General features: G+C 47.9%; 1 protein-coding gene across 4 annotated transcripts in view; it reads right to left on the reverse strand.

Annotated features, from left to right (window-relative positions):
• The window catches only part of NOS3 (nitric oxide synthase 3), an 819,509-nt gene that overhangs the window by 325,829 nt on the left and 475,718 nt on the right, over window positions 1-17,962 (reverse strand). For all 4 annotated transcript variants that reach the window (XM_085628483.1, XM_085628482.1, XM_085628485.1 and 1 more), the window contains exons 9-10: window positions 1,833-1,934; window positions 480-674 (exon numbers count right to left, since the gene is read on the reverse strand). In XM_085628483.1, the coding sequence (XP_085484609.1) occupies window positions 480-674; window positions 1,833-1,934 (297 nt within the window). The remainder of the gene's footprint in view (window positions 1-479; window positions 675-1,832; window positions 1,935-17,962) is intronic.

Genomic DNA, 17,962 nt, shown 5'->3' on the forward strand with positions numbered 1-17,962 from the left:
GGCCAAAACATGTTGACAACACAAAGGGGGTATAATTGTTCAAAATAAATGTCCTCGCTTGGTTTAAACCCTCAGAGTGCACCAAAATAAAACTCATCCAGGCCATCCAGGGATCGTTTATTCCTATTTTTCTTTTTCGCACTCTGCCCCTCACTCTAAACCAACATCTGCTCATCACATTGAAAACAGCTCTGCTCCTCCCTCCTTGGGAGTCATAGGTCCTGCCCGGTACCTTGCGTTCCTGGTGTGAAGAGGGAACCCAATGATTAAGCATGCCATCCTCGGGTGAATGAGGGTTTTTTACCCAAAGAAGCGTTATTCCTTGAGACACTGATTTCTTTTCCTTCTTCTTGTCAGATTCCAGACATACTTTGTGTGTGTTTTAGTGTTTGTGTGAATGAACAGGGTACACTGCTGAGTGCGCCTACAGGCTGAGTACTGTCCATGACTTGCTCTGTACATACGTCCATTTACTGTACCTGGTACTGGAAGCATGGGCTGAGCAGGTAGTTGACCATCTCTTGGTGGAAGACCGGAGTGAGGCTACCTGAAGTTGGGGGCACAATCCAGATCCAGTCAGCAGGGCAGCCCCCTCGAAGGCGGTTTTCAGTCTCCATGTGCTTTATGAATGATTCTGTGGCAGCGTGGTGGTCCACAAGAGTCACATGGGATGCCTAAAGGAAAAGACAATAAAGCAGGAATGAGTCCTTGGTTTTACTCAGTGTGACATGTCAATGGTTAAAGGGAAGTCTAGAAGCACTAGTGACCTAGAATGCTCCGCATGCGCAGTCATCGCTCTGGTCCTCTATCCCTCTTCCCCTTTATAGTTCATCCTTCTTTACATAGTTTCATCCATTCTTCTCTCAATAAAACTGATAATTGAGTCACCTTCTTGCCACGCATTCCCCCGTTCCTCACCACCTTCATCACTGCATGCATCACTGCATCCAACACCTCTCTCTTGTACCATTTCCTTATCAGTCTGTTTACATTCCTCACGCCTCTTTCTATCCATCGAATTATCCATGTCACCACTCATCCTTCTCCTTCTTCACGTCATTAGAAACCTATCCCTTCATGCCTAGATCCACCTTACCTCACCATGTATTTTGCCACGTCTCTCAATCGTCCCTCTAATCTTCTCTAAACAAATTTCTGAATCCATTCCTAAATTTATCCGTCAGTCCACTCACCTTCATAGTCATATGTCTCCTGGCCCACCTGCTAACTGAGGTTTCAGTGAACCACAGCGCCATGAAACCGTTAGGTGTACGTGCGCTTTAGAAGTAACTTAAACTCAACTCAACTCTATACTAAAATCACTGTACCTCTCCATTATCTTATTGATTCTTCGACTGCTTCTCCACCCAACGCTCCACGCGGAACTCTTCCCCTTGTTCTTCATCCTTCCAGCAATCTACGATTATATTCAGTCCCATTTACACAGTGTACGACCATCCATCCTCCCAGCCACAGCCATGCTTTAGCCTCTGCATCTCTTTCTGAAGTGGTCCTACCTCACCTCTCAATTTGTAACCCTGGGATGTTAATCAGAACAGGAAGCCTGGCAGCTGAGCCTAGAGAGTGGGTCTGTGCAGGTGGCACCTTGCCTATCAGACCAGTGTTAAATTGAGCAGAAAGGGGGTAGAGATGAAGTGAACATGTCAAGGGCATACAGTGAGTGAAGATCACTTAAGGATCAGCAAGGGTACTATGGAAGGAGGCAAACATTATGTCATCCATGGTGACCCTTCGACTGGTACAGCCCTAACGTCTCCTCCTTTCTCATTACACCCTGCCCTGGCCCAGTACTCCCCATGATTGCCTTTTACCTGGAAACTGTGAAGAACTGCAATATTGATTTCAATGGCAGCCTTGTCCTTCCAAAGAGAAGTTGTGTTCCTGGTGTCCAGGCCCATGCGGAGGGCAACCGTCTGCACAACAAGAATCAGAGGAGACAACTATTCACCATATGATATTACACTGCCATGCATTGAATCATACAACAGGGTATCATCCTCAAATGAAGGTGAGAGATGTAAAGTTTCAAGCAATTAAAGAAAGAGACATTTTGTATTACCAGTATGTCGCTGTGCTCTAGATGCTGCCAACAGGAGAACTCTGAAAGTCTTAATGAAATAATGCACATTCAGTATCTTCTGTTACTGGAGGCAACAGAGAGCTTCCGCTTATCATCTACGACTGCACAAACTGTTAATGTGGCCTCTGCAAGGAGCTCCCTCTCACTCACCTCCAGGTCCTTTATTACTTCTGTTACTGTAACCCAAGCAAGTGACTCCCTTGGTACCTGTGCCACAACAGCTTGTGTTACTATGAGCTCTACAAGGAGATACCTTGCCAGTACCATATGAATTTGGCAGCAGCTCCCCTCTCACCCCTGTGGTACTGACTTCTCTTGCTGTATGCTCTGCAGGAGGCTTCATACAGTTATTTTAGGAATCTTTAAAATAGTTTGAATGCTAATAATGGGCCTCAGGATGCTGACAGTAGATAGACTGATGTGGGAAGATGTTACTGAAATGATTTGTAGAAAATAGTCAAGCCTTGAGTGATTTAATGAAGAATGTCTTGTACTCAATAGTTTAGAGATGGTGCAGCAGTTCATCACACTCAGAGGGAGTTTGGTGTTTGGAATGATCTGAAGGCCGAGTGGGGTTTTTTGGTTCTTCTAAATGCAAGACAAATGCATTGGAAGATCTCAGGGGTCTTGTGGGGATGTAGTGAACAAGTATTAAATGTCACATGGCACAGATTGGAGCCTCTGCCACAGAAAGCAGGTATGTGAGGTGCGGAACCCAGAAGTCTTCATGTAGAGATATTGGTAACCAGTACAGTACCGGTAAGGCAGGCTAGGTCCAGAAAACAATGGGGTGGACTCTCTCCAGGCATTTCAGAAGGAATGTGGGAAGGATATTGTGGGAAGGTAGGATCCTTCTGAATGTGTACCCCCACTTTTTGCCAAGTGCTAAGCTGGTTTTTGGACTAGTCTGACTGGGATCCTGCTAATCAGGACCCCAGTCTATCTGCTTTCTCCCTAAACTGTTATGTTATGTACACTACAGATTGGATACTGGGGTACCCTTGTCAGTCCCTAGTATATGGTACCCATGTACTCAGGGAATAGGTACCCCAGAGGCCTTCCCTTGGGCTGAAGCATGTATTATGCCACCCATGAGAGGCCATACAAAATGGAACCTACAGGCCTGCCATTGCAGCCTGTGTAATTTGGTGCATGCACCACTTACCTAAGATATAGGTTTACTATATCTAAGGGTCACTGCACTTAAAACCTATAAGTCACCTCTCTAGCATGTCTTTACAATCCTGATGGCAGGGTGCTTGGTTTCAAGTGAGAGGGTGCTACTGCATGAGCAGAACACCCCTGCAGCCTACGGAGTCCATTCTCCCGGGTTGCAGTGAAGCAGCCATATACGACATATAGAGTGGCATTATGCTAATGCGTGATGACCAACTCTAAAACGGCTGAAACAAACCTTATCGTGTTCGGTGACAAACATGCTGGAATCATACCCCCACACCGGTAACCGGTGTGGGGAGGTATGATTCCACCCCTCAGAAGTGAGCTTCGTGGGGTCCTTAGTGTTACCGGTACCAGCCTTCTAGTCCCGGACAGCACAAAATGGTTGCTGCCGACCAGAGACACATTTCTGCCCTCCTACTGCTGAGCCAAGCTTGAGCAGGGGAATGCAGAACAATAGGCATCCTGTCACAGGGAGGTGTGACCACCTCCCAGACAGGATTTAGTGTAGTAGGGCTGGGTGGGTGCACTTGCCAGCGATTGAAAGTCTGCATGATGGGCACATTTGGTGTCCCTGTGCATAGCCCAGTTCAAACCAGTTCTGGGAGCCGTTTGCTCCCGCTCTGGCGCGAAACTGGACAAAGGACATGGAAGTCCAGACCCTTCCTTGGGAGGGTCCCCTGAATCTTTCCAACCTTCTTCCGTGGGTACATAAGAGCTTACCTGGCTGAAGGACCTTAGATTCTTTGTGGACAAGATTCTGAACAAGAAACCACTGAACTTCGACCGTCTGGACATTCTGGACTTCGTTTGGGCCTGACTTTGTCTCCCACTCACTCTGCTGGATCATCTGTGCCCGCGCACCATTACAGGAACCGTGCAGGACCTGTGGAGCATCAAGGGCAACCAAAGATTTCTCCCTTGAAGTGAAGGAGTCACTCCCCTGCATCTTCAGGCACCACAACACTGCTGTCCAGTCTGCTGATCCTGAGCTCCTACGGACTCCGAAGGCTACAGCAACACAGGAGGTGGGTTTCTATGTCCCTCGAGGTTTGAGATGTCCCCTCACCAAGTCTGAGGTCTGAATCCCTCATAGAGGCTGCAATACCTGAAAGCCTGTGCACCATGTACATTTGCAAGTGCATATGCTTGTTGGCATTTCCCAAATAAGTGCATTGGGCTCCAAGTAGCCCCAACCTTTGCCACCATTTTCTATCAAGAACTTTGGCCTCCTCAGACCGAGTGGTCCTTGGGCTGTTTTTTGGTGAAATTGCTCAAGGTCCTCTTGCGACTCCTGTGCCTCCGGCCTGTGAGTCCATTTGAGGGTCAACTTTGCTTTTCATGGGCTCCACTGATTGCTCCAGGCTCTCCCTGACTTCCCTGTGTTTGGTGAATCTCCTGGACCTTGCTGGTCCAAACCGTACACATCTCTGACTTTTTGCATGAGTTGCCGTTGCCAAGGCTTGTTGGAGCTCCCGCCGGACACCGACCCCTCAGCCCTCGACATCCTTTGTGAGACAGCTTGTTTCCAGTGCCAGGTTGTCCTCGACATTTCCTGGTCCACAAAGCTGCAGAGTCAAGGACTCCATCAATGAACCTGAAGCACCCAACATCGTTGGGCATTCGTCTACCGAGCCCCTGGTCACTCCTGAGTGACTCAGACTCTGTCCTCTCTGCTTTCAGGTACTCTTCGACAAGAATCTACCTTTGGAATCCAACAGATACTTTTCTTCCTTCCAACAGAAGCTCTCCTTCGAAGTCCTCCATTGGGTTTGACGCGGTTTCCAACGCCACTTCAAACCTATGCACCCGGCTTCCCTGAGATAGGTAACTTGGGTACCTCGGTGTCCACAGATGGGGTGGCTCTCCAAACTTCTGTCTTCCATGGTGTTTCTTTGAAGTCCACTGGGAAGGGTCCTTAAATTCGAAAACTTCAACCGCGACTTTACCACAGAATTGTATGGAGCGCACGGTCGTGTTCTCACACTGCACCATCCTCCGTGGGGTGCCTACTTACTCACCTTGGGTGGTTCCTTGGGGTCTCAGCGATTCTATGTCCTCTCAACACTATCTTGACTCAAGTTGTGGTTCTTATACCACTTACTTAGTATATGGTTTAGTCCCCCCCTGGGGCCCACTGTGTATTAGTGCTATTTACTGACATTTCTGTGGTTAAGTACTGTGTGCGTTGTGATTATCTCCATGTAGGAGATACTGTGTCGTAGTAGATAGTGTTATAAGAATGAATACATATTTGTATAACTGCTGTGTGGTTCTCCTTTCATTTAACCAATACTATAAGGTTGTATTCTGGTAAAACAAGCTGCTTAACATTCCTCCAAGACTAAGCCTGAAGGCTGCTCTCCACAGCTACCACTTGCATAGCTTTCTAAGGTTATCTTTGACCTCTTAAATCACCAAAAGGGTGGTTTGGACTGGTGAAAGGTGCCCACTTTAATTAGTAGACAGCATATACCAGCCAACTTCTCACAGATATAATAACACCCATAGTATTATCTCCAGAACTCCCAGGTCTCATCCTTCATTGAACAACACAGTCTACTACTGGATAAAAAAAAGGGTTTCTAACCTCGAAGTACAGAATCAGGCCTAATCGCCACCTTGGATGACCTCAAGAACAGCACAGACACTAACGAGTAGCTGCTCTACATCTACTTGACTAATTGTCAGCATCCGACATGGGGGATCACTAGCTTCTAGCCCCCAATCACATGTATTCAAGAAATCCCAAATGTTCTCAGTAATCCATTTCAAATCTTAGTCCTGCACCATTCAAGTAGACATCTGTCCCACTAGTTTCATTGATAAAAGCCCTACTTTTTATTATTTATCTATCCCATCTTCCCAACCTTTTGAGATCATTCAATTTCACATGCTACAACTATGCATATGATGCTCAAATGATCTAAAACTGTAACAACCTTCTAATGCTAAGACCCATGAATTGGGCAAATGTTTAATGGTAGTTGAACATTGGATGCTAACAAAATTACCTCATCTTAAATCCTCAACAAAGTTTTAATTCTCACCTGTGGATCTTGGCATAATCATAACCTTGCGTACTTTTAGCCATTCAATAGTGGACACCCACCAATCACAAGTAAAAGGCTCAACGCTCTTAAATTTGTAAGGGTGCATTATATTCATGTACGAACTGCACTCACATATATTCTATTTTTTGGGTGAAATTCCTGTTATTAGAATGAAGTTCTTCATAATAAAATCAGTACGATGAAATTGTGACGCTATTTACAGGACTGATCAGGATTTCGCACGTTTAGAGAAATCATGTAATCATGCATGTGCATCATGAATATTAGGTAAAATAAATGTATTCACTGTTTATAAATAGTTCATATAGAGGCTTGTGTAATGGGTGCACATTAAAGAAAGTTCTTAGGTTAGCCAATTGTAGGCCTAACTTTCGTTTTGCTCAAGATTTGTTTCTCCTCGTTTGCTCGCAAATTGGGAGTTAATTCAATTTATGTGCGTGTAGAAAGTTTCCTTTCGCCCCTAATGCAGTTGCAGGAATTCAACCTTAGATTTAAGAAGATACATGGGAGGAGAGGAATGTCTTTGAAGAACTTGAACAGAGAGAAGGGAGGACATCTTCAGTGCCTGGTGAAACCTGGGAACCAAGGTTGTCAAAGAAGGCCTCAAATCAATTGGAGTCTGTAGAAAGTTACTCAAGGAAGGTGTTCACGGAATAACTTACCATGTGACCTGTTAGGGGTGTAATTTTGTCTTTTTGTATTAGGCACAGGGACAGATTGGTGGGACTTCTACTTTTGACTGAGGAAAGGGAGCATCTTAGAACGAACTCTGTAGCTTTACGCTACTTGACCCATTTAACATGAGTGCACTTCTTAGGAAGTCAACAGGTGCTGAAACCTTTGAGGGAAATTCTTCTGGGACGTTAGGAAGGGATGTCACTTTAGAAGTAGAGTAGGGACAGATTATTCCTAATTTTTGGAAATACAAATTAAAAGTGATTTGGACTCAGTGTCTATACTCAGTTGTGTACTGATTCTGGAATTCATTGTTCTGTGCCTATTGTGCCAAATGAACTATATTCGTAGATTGGGCTCAGTATTAGTAATCATGTAACGTTATACTCTGATTTTGAGGTGTGTCTATATTCTGTTATTTTTTTTCTTTGTAATAAATTAACAAAATCTGAATCCAGAGTCTGTGGTCCTTTAGCAGCACGGGGAGGGGAAATGTGTAATTAGTAACTTGCTTCCTCCCCTCTACACTTCTATAGCAGGCAATAAAGACCATTGGCCAGGGGTTCCTAAGTAATTCTAGGACATGGAATTTGGCCCCTTCAAAACCATGCAAAAGACACACAATTGACTAGGGGGTGAATGTTTTGTTTTGTTCTGCATTCCATCCATCAATTGTGTGTCTTTTGCTTTTTGCCCTAGGTGTGCCGGGTACGCCCAGACGTGGGTCCCGGGCTCACTGTGCCACTGGATTCAAGCTATCCTGGCTGATGAGGGGTGAAACCCTGAAACCGGTCTTAGTGTGCTTGTTTCCGGTCCAGGGAGGACCTGACTTGGAAGTTCGAGCTGGACGGTTTCCATGAGGCACAGGGTCAAGACTGATTTGCATATGGACAGGTATAAACTGTGGTGGCGTATTGGGCAAAAGAATGATGGATTTCACCCAGATCTCTTGACTGGGGGTCAATGCTTTGATTTGTCCTGCATTCCGTCCATCAATTGTGTGTCTTTAGCTTTAAGTAATAAACCATGGCATGATGATTAACTCAAGCTTGCACTTCAATCCTAAATAAATAAAATGACAAAGGAGTCTTTCTGTATAAAGAGGCTATTTCACCGTATCTTCCCCTCCAATACAGTATACAGGCATCTCTACCTTGAGTGATAGCCTATCTGTACTATTCAAGTAGGCTTTTTATTGGACTCTCTACAAACACAGTTGGCAATCTACAAAGAACTCCGAATGCAGCAGCCAAATAAATCCTGAACCTAAACAGACAGGACCAAATCTGCACCCATTCTCAAAAGCTTTTCACAATTTAGTAATGGTAAGATGAATATATTTCAAAGAGCTCTGCATTGCACACCAGCCAATCCAACTGTCTTGCAATCCAAACTCAGGTCTTACATGCCAAGGGTTTCTCTGGTTTCAGCTATGACCACATATATATTATTGATCTTTGAGGAAACACTGGAAAAGAATTTGGCTCATTGCTCCAGGGTGGGCTCAAATTGAGGTTTAATAATAGCAGATGTCTTAAATCCTGCATGGTCTTGGCAATTCCTTCTACAAATATTTAGCCTCCAGATATATTTAAGGCCCAATAAGTGGTCTCAATGGCACAATCATTTTGCATACGGTATTGCTGACACTGGGTTATGTAACTGTGCCTTTAAGGAGATTCCACGTTTTCACATTTGGAAGGGGTCAACATGGAGAAAGTTGGGGAGGCTTCTACGCCACTGAAGATGACCGCCTGACTTAGAGACTCAGCAACACGTCGGAACCTTCAGTGGTTATTCAAGCAGACAAACTATGCACTGACAAGGATTAATGGTCTCTTCACTCATTGGAACAAGAGCAGATCATGGTCTTGACCTTGATGGACCAGCAGCTGAACCCGCACCCGCTTTCCTTTTGGGCGCTAAGGCGCGGTTGTTTGCTGGCGGCAAGCCGTGTTGGGGGCATTGATGTGGCTGGTGCGTGATGCGATGCCCGCCCGCAGCATTGGGACACAGCGGCTGCCTTGAGATCTGGCCCTGGGTCCTGGAACAACGCGCACACATCAGCCGCCATCTTGGTCCTTATAAGGCCTCTGGGGAAATAGGCATTGGCCTCATTGCCTGGACATTTACCCTGCGCTGCAGCTTGGTGTCCTGCGGTGGAGCCCGGATAAAGAGGGGTCCCCTATTTGGTGACTCCAAGACTTTGTGTTTACGTAGTGCCTGGCATGCCACACTGCTGGTAAAGGTGCCGGCCCTAGACGTCGGGGTATCGGGGTGCTCTTGTGCGCTGGTGGTCCGGCGACCTCTGTTGCTTTAGGGGGTCTGCTTGGCTGTCTGCCGCTGGTTGCAGAAATGGCTGGATTAGATTCAGTGCGGCTTGAGGCCTAGGGTTGGATGGAATCTGTGAGGACTGGCCGCGAGGCACCCCCTGGAGAGTCTCCTGCAGCGGTGGATCGGCGCCCTAGCATCCAAATATAGCTCGATGGAGGGCGATCTCCCGGAAGTAATTGGCACTGGTCACTGGAAGGCTTAACGATGAGGAAAGACAAACCTGGTGCCACGGGACCGAACCTGAGCACCCTGGACCAGTTTGTTATGTCTGCAAGTGGGGGCCCTCCCTCGGGCCCTGCCCCGGACAATGCGGCCTTGCTCGCGGCCATCACGGACTCTAGGGACACTTTGGAGGCCAAGATTGGCACAGTGAGTACCGAGGTCTCATTTCTGCGGCAGGACCTGCGCAAGGCTGTTGACTGTATTACCGAGGCCGAGACGCGAGTATCCTCTGTGGAGGATACCGTGCAGGCCCTCCAACAGCAGGTCATTAAATTGACAGTGATTTCCCATGAGCTTGCTACCCATGCAGAGGATACGGAGGGCCGTTCCAGGTACAATAACCTCCGCTTTGTTGGTTTTCCGGAGGGCTGTGAAGGAGGCTCCCTGAATCGTTTTCTCACATCATGGCTTACAGATCTGCTGCCGGCAGATAAGATCTCTGCGTATTTTGTGGTTGAGAGGGCTCATCGGGTGCTTACAAGAAAGCCACTTCTTGGAGAAAATCCATGGCCAGTCATTGCCAAGCTGCTAAATTATGCTGATCGGGACACAGTGCCGCAATATGCCAGTTTGAATAAAGACAAGCTTGTCTTTGATTCAAGGCCAATCATGATCTTTCTGGACTACACCCGCCTGGTGCAACAACAAAGGCAGTCCTTCACTGCAGCAAAACGGAGGCTACGTGAACTCAACATCTCTTATGTGTTACTATACCCTGCCAGGCTCCGAGTGATTTATAATTCCAAAACTTTCTTCTTTGACTCGCCTGAAGCGGCCTTTGCCTGGTCTGATGAAAGGGCCCACCTGAAGCCGCACTCCCCGCCGCCGTTGGAGTCGGACTCAATGAGCTCACAGCGGAATCGTTCTCGCAGGACAAAGTCCAAAAGACGGCATCGCTCTGGTTCTGCTCGTCGATCCTCTAGTCCTGTACACGCTCCTTGACCGACCCATGGCCTGTGATATTTCCGGCTGCACATAACTGACTGTGTATGGCTTAGGTTCGCCCTGATCATTTAGCACCACGTTGAGTTGGCTGTTCGCATGGTGGTCGACTTGCACGGCCACTAGCTCCCCATGGTTCATGTTTTTCAGGGTGGTCGGGATCCATTGGAGGGGGGGTCCTTGGGGTCCGTGTTTTGGGTCCTGAGGTTCCCCTTGCCGCGACAGATGCTCCTAGTCTTGGCAGTATCGGGTGGGGGGAGGGGGTTGTTGATGGGGGTGTTTAGAATTGTAGGGTTTGTTTATACACACTGACGCGCATCCCACTCCCCACTAGGCAGACTGCTGCTCTTGGACCCAGACTAGATACATGGCTCATCCAGTAACAGCTCTCCATATAGGCAAACTGACAGTGGTGACGTAGAATGTCCGAGGACTGCTTAATAAAGTGAAACGGAGGGCCATCCTCAGGCAGGCCAAACGTTATGGGGCCTATATTCTCCTAGTACAGGAGACTCATCTCCTAGGTAACAAAGCCCCATGTCTGGCTAGGTTCGGATTCCAACAGGTATTCCATGCGGGCTTCACACGGGGTTCTCGTGGGACCGCCATCCTTATTCATGCCCGCGTCCCTTTCCTTCTTACTAAACATTGGGTGGACCCTGGCGGCAGATATGTTCTCCTGACAGGGACACTTTACGGTGAATCGCTCACGCTGGGCAGTGTGTATGCTCCTCCGCCCCTCGGGGCTACGTTCGTGGAATGTCTGACTCGGCAGTGGGGTGAACTTCCTGGGGGTCTGACTCTATTAGGTGGTGACTAGAATGACGTTATGACATCATTTGACAGGTGGGCGGGATCTGGAGTGGCCCCCTTCCAGGTATTTCCAAACTGTTATCGCTTGCTGGAACACTGGGTTGGGCGGATCTATGGTGGGCATACCACCCCGCAGAAAGAGGCTACACATACATATCGGCAGTACTTGGCTCCATGTCCCGCTTGGACTACCTGTTTGCACCACGGAGTTATGTCCACAGGTTTTCTCAGATCTCACATCTCCCGAGAGGGTTGTCTGATAACTCGCCCGTCCCGGTGACACTCCTCCTAAATTGTCAAGGGCCCCCGCTCCGATGGCGAATGTCCCCGTGGCATCTGTCTGATCCTGATTATCAGGAGTGCCTCACTACGGTGATCCAAGATTATCTCTCCCTAAAAGCAGACTCTGCGCCATCTAGAGTCAACCTGTGGGAAGCTTAGAAGCCTACTATTAGAGGGGTGGACATTAGCTATAGGACTAACGACAAGCGCATACATTCCACTCAGAGGTCTGAACTTGAGGCCCGGTGGGTTTCCATGGAAGCGAAATGCTCTATTGAACCCTCCCCGGCCCTTCGGAGGAATTTATTCCTGGTGCAACAGCAGCTGCATCATCATCTGACAGAGGAGTCAAAGGACATCTGGTTGGCGTCCCAGTATCGGATATACCAGTGGGGGGACACATCAAGTAAGATGCTACACAGGCTATGTCAGGCCAAGCAGAGCCCGGCCATGGTCCTCACCATCCGGGATGGTGATGGAGGAATTTGCCCACCATTTCTCTGTGCTGTATACCCGTAGGTAACAGGTCTCCGGGGATAGCATCGCGGAGTTTCTATGGGACATTCCCCCCAACGACTATCGACCCACATGAGAAATCAATTAGGCGTCCCCATTACCATAGATGAACTAACAGCCACAGTAAACGCAATGCGACTGGGTCATGCCCCAGGTCCCAATGAGTTCCCCATGGAGTTTCTTCGCTCTCATATAGCCGCGCTGGGAACGCATTTACTCGGTACGATTCACGAGGCCCTCGAGCAGCGACTACTGCTTGAGACTGGCGTCAGGACGAAATTGTCCTCTTTTTGAAACCCGGCCATCTACCTGAGGATCCGTCCTCATATCGCCCTATCTCCTTAATAAACTTTGAATCCAAAGTATTGGGGAAGGTCCTGGCGGACCGTTTGCGGGCATGCATTCAAGACCTGGTTCATTTGGACCAATCTGGCTTTATGCTGCATCGGGCCACCTGACATAATATTCGCCGAGTTCACAATGCTATGGCGTTGGCTCTGGAGCTGGGACGTTCCGTGGCCTTACACCTCGTGGATATAGATAAAGCGTTCGATTCTCTTAGCTGGGAGTTCCTTTTTCAATTATGAGAAGCGATTAAGTTTGGCCCACGTTTTCTGGCTTTTGTGCGCCTCCTCTATACCTTAACCTATGGCCTCTGTACGTATAGCCGGCCACCATTCCCCCTTCTTTCCAATCGGCCGAGGCACACATCAAAGCTGCCCCCTATCCCCTCTCTTTTTTGCATTGGCTGTGGAGCCCCTGGCGGTGTGGGTGTGTAGGGATCTGTAACTCTGAGGTTTTGGCTGGCCGTGTTCACAACCGGACCGCATTGTGCTCTACGCGGACGATGTCCTGTTTTTTATGACCGACCCCTGGATTTCGGGCCCCCGTATCTTGCAGATCCTCCGGGGTTTTTGGCCAGAACTCTGGGCTTCATACTAACCCCGCAAAATCGGTACTGTTCCCAATGTGTGGCCATCAGGGAGAGGCTCTTGGGCATCCCAGTCAAAACATGCCACAGAAGGGTTTCAGTATTTGGGAGTATTTGTATTCCCCTGTCCGCAGATTTCTTGGACACGCAATATTAATCCACTCCTCGCCAACCTCCACGATGAGACAGCTGTATGGTCTTCCCTACCGCTTTAGTTATACGGGCGGTCGACTATTTTTAAGATGTTCTCTCTCCCAGGGTTCTCTTCCGTCATCAGAATTTACCGTACTACATTCCGCGGGCATAGTTTGCACAAATCAATGCCTTACACAATACATTTTCAGGGGTGGGAGGGGCGATTCGCGTGGCACTTCAGACCTGTACACAATCCACCCACTGCGGCGGTATCGTGGCTGCGGATGTATACTCTTATTATGTTGCGGCTCACCTGTTAATCATTAATGATTAGTGGTATAACTCACCTGCGGACCTGGCGTTTGCACTAGAGCATGCGGCCATGGGGAGGACTCCCCTCCTGCAGCACCTTTACAGTGCGCATAGTCTTGACCAATTGCCACCTTCTAGTCGAACAACCATCAGGCTGTGGAGGTACACGGTTCGGCACATAGGATGGCACATGCTTCTGACGCAGGCGACGCCCCTATGGCAAGGGAATTATTTGCGTCCAGTAGCTGCACTTAAAGGGTGTCTGCCAGTGAGACCTGATTGGCATCTCCACCTTGTGGTATGTTATGCGGGGCACCGTCCTTAAATCATTTCAGAGACTACAGGAGGATTTCCATCCCCACAAAACTCAGTTCTATAGGTACCTCCAGCTACATCACGCCTTGACTACCCTGCTTGCAACTCTGCCTGACCACCCCGAATTCCACCCATTGGAAGACTGACTTCTTATGGGGGATCTAGAAGCCCACAAAATAAGACAGATCTACCAGACGCTGATGATGCACTCCAACACAACCCTACACAAAACACGAAGGGCTTGGCAGGATAACATTCCCGATATGACAGATGACGATTGGGCGGAGGCGATAGCTAGTCCCCGTGGTGCCGCTGTTGCGTCCAGATACCGTCTCATACAGTTTAAGTATGTGCATCGCGTGTATTATACCTGCCTATGTCTTTGGAGGATGGGAGTTGTGGCATCCCCTCAGTGCTTACGATGCGACAGGGAGGAGGGGGGGTTTCTTCATACGGTGTGGAGCTGTGAGGCCCTGCAGCCCTTTTGGCGTAGGGTATCGATTTGCCTTAAAGAGGTGTTGTCGTTGGACCTCCCGCACGATCCCCGTCTGTTTTTACTTCATAGTACGGAAGACATAGGTGGGAACCGTTATAAGCAGCATCTCCTCTTTCTCGCTCTTACTATCACCAAAAGGATATTGCTCAACTATGGAAGGGCACTTCCCCGCCGACAATGGGGAAGTGGCGTAGAGAACTAGATAAATGCATGGGTGCAGAAATGACGGTTTTTCAAGCGAGGAGCTGCCCCCAAAAACATAGGAGAATTTGGTCTCGTTGGGCCACCTACCGGGGCATCGATCTTCCTCCTCTACCATCACAATCCCCGTAACAGTGGTTCTATGGGAGGATTGCAGACTATGCTGTGTATTTTATCGTTTTATCTATCTGGATGTGCGGGGGTATTGATATTTGCTTGCCATTGTGGGTGGGGTGGGAAAGTATAGGCGCAGTGTTTGGTGTACTAATATTATTATTATTTTTTGTTATCTATACAAATTGTACCCATTAATATTTCCACGACTGGTAATCTTTTCATAATGTATCTTCATGTAGATTTTATTGGGCTTTTGCCCCTGTGGTACTCTAAAAAATTTAAGAAAATATGTTTAAAAACTACCTCGTGCGAATATCCAGTTGAACTCAAGAAATGAATAAACTCTCATCTGGTATATACCATGGACACAGCTGGGACATCATTAAGCCAATTTAATTTTTAACTGCTTCTCTACGTTGTAAGCTTAGACAAAGTGTTTTTTCCTAGATGCGTTATATAGATGTTAACATTGTTGTACACTCTTTTCCTTACAGATTCACGGTGTTTGTTCACTTCGTTCATTACCTACCAATTTATATTTTGTTCCACTGTGGTTGCGATTCCTTCCTTTGTTGGAGTGCCATCGTTACTAGTGTAATCAAAACCACATATTTCCTTTTTTCACTTATGCAGGTATGTGTTTTCAGTCATTGGTTTTTGACATGTACTGTCTCCTTTTACTGTTTTTTCATTCTCTATTTCTCCTTTCCCCGCTCTGTTGTATCCCCGTATTATCATACATCACCTTTAATTTTCCCTTGTTTCTATTTATTGTTATGTATTTCTATTGTAGAATTGAAATTGTTCATTGCTGCTTAGTCCTCAAGGAATACTTGATGTGTTTTTGCTGCAAAATTCAGAATCATTACATGGACTATCAAAGGATTCATTAATCCGGTCAAACGACAGAGTGTTTTATCCAGTTTCGCCAAATCGTCCCCAGATTTAGTTATCCTTCAAGAAAACCATTCTAACCGAGCATGAAGTCTTAAAACTAAATTGTGGTTGGGTTGTGTTAGAAATGGGATTTCTGGTTGGCTAGGGCATGCGCCTAAGCCAGGCAGAAACCAACTCTCTAGTCAGGGCAAGGGACTCACTAAAGATAACCTCTGCTCACTCCCTTGGTAGCTTGGCAGAGCAGTCACGCTTATACCAGAGGCAATGTGTAAAGCTTTTGCACAACACACTCACACAGCAGCGACACACTAGGCACACCACAAAAGAAACTCCACACAAGGTTATATAAAATAGCCTTTGTATTATCCATAAAAACAAATTAGATCACAATCACATATATTATACTGTGCCTTTGGCACTAGTCATGACTTCACAGGGATTACATAACTCACTTGGCCAATCGGGCCATTGTCATAATCATCACATTTAGTGTCACCAGTATCTACTGGCAGGATTACCTTCAGCATAACACATTATGCACAAACCTCAGCACCAGTGCACCATGGTAAAACACTTGCAGAGTGCACACATTAGGGTCTAAAACCCATTAGGGAGTATGTAAATCATGTGCTGAGCATGTTATGCAAATCCTAGCAATGCAAACCTCCATATATCACAACTTCAGGGCATGTGTCATACAAATGCACATAAATACAAAAAGATTATGCAGTTCCTGACCGGGACTACAGGTTGTGTGTAAGAGTGAAATATAGAAATAGGAGGGAATTTCTCTTGTTGTAATTAGGACCCTCACACACCCAGCCCGCTAGGTGTCATGCTTCATCATTTGGGTCTGTTCCTCGCCGGGTCGGCGCTGCAATACCCGATGGGCACCCATGAAGGGGCTCTTCAGCTGAGTTCTTTTATTTCTTGCTGTAAGGTGCAGTGTGTGTAAGGGGCCTAGTGAGTGTAGATGTAAGTGAGGTTAAAATAGGAGATGAGGGTACAATCAGAACAATTTTAATGAGTATGCCAATGTACGGAGAAGACACGGAACTAATCTTTACAGTGCCTACACCTGCTGGAATACGTAGATGAGACAGTATGACTCTGATGGAATTGTCCTACTCTAGTGACAGGTACTACTTTTAGGGTACTGTTTGTGGTCTCACACCGACACATTTGACCACGCTTGATAGTGTAGAATAACCTGATACTGGTCCTGAAGAATTGCCGTCCAATAGACAGTTGGCAAGAAACATGTTGACCTTTTGAACGTGGTACCCTGTGACATTATTACAGGGGCGCGCTACACTTGTTTTTAATGAGGAGAGGAGCCACACTCATTAAAATTGTTCTGATTGGACCCCCACCTCCTATTTTAACCTCACTTACATCTACCAGGTAAGAGTGCAGCTGCCCCCAACCATGTGGTGCAGCGGCGATAGGGCAAGGAATGCATTGGATTCACACAGAGAATTGGAGACCTCCGTTGAGGTTCTACTCCGTCCTCCAACGATCCTTCTCAGGGCCCCCGGTATATGTGAGCAAGGGAGCCCTCCTCTCCCCAAAGACTGGTCCCCACGACCTCTCACTTGCCTGAGGCGCCTCCTCTAAGCACTGCCACCCAAGAGACTACCTCGTGGGGCAACCGGGCCCGGACGGGCTCCGTTGCAGCTCTCTTCCAGGCGCCGCCCTCCTGGCTGGTGCCGGCAACTGGCCCTCTTTCTCTTCTTTTACTGGGAGGGTTTCATGGGCCCGTGAGGCTCCTTGCTCACACCACGCCCCCGGTGGCTCACCCAATGCTGCAGGGCCTTCCTCGCTGGGGAGGCGGGGCTGGCCTCTCTCTACGGAGCAAAGTCTCCGTCGGCTTTGCCCGTCCCCGCTTAACCATTCACGGCAGTGGGCTCCGCCCACAACCAGGCTTAGCCTCTGCCTGGCTTCGGGCTCCGTCGGCTTCCACTGCGGTGTTTCTTCACAGTGTGAATTTGCTCCTCTGTGGCTGCCTCACTTCAGAGAGTGAGCCCGCGTCTCGGGCTCCAACAACCAATTCAAGCCCTCATCATGCAGTATCTCCTGCCTCATAGGCTCCGCGCTCCCGAGCACAGAAGAATGAAGTGCTCCAAACGCACTGGTTAGAGCTTGTCAGAGCTTCTCCAAAGCAAAGGGGAGGTACCCCAATTGAATCAAGCGCTCACCTAGCGCTAAGTTGTCTGAGTACTGCAGGGCAGGATCCCAAGCTCTGAGAGATCACTGGGGCAGAGGACAGGTCCCAGGGAGGCCAGCACTCAGAGTTTCCTAGCAGTGGGCCAGTCTTCTCAGCCACCCAGCAGTCTGCAGGTAGTCCAAGGCGGCTGTACCTCCTGGCACACAACAGTCTTCTGGCCAGGTGCAGTTCCAGTCAGTTCAAGAGTTTACAC

Source organism: Triturus cristatus, chromosome 10 (assembly GCF_964204655.1).
Source record: "Triturus cristatus chromosome 10, aTriCri1.1, whole genome shotgun sequence".
Taxonomy (NCBI): Eukaryota; Metazoa; Chordata; class Amphibia; order Caudata; family Salamandridae; genus Triturus; species Triturus cristatus.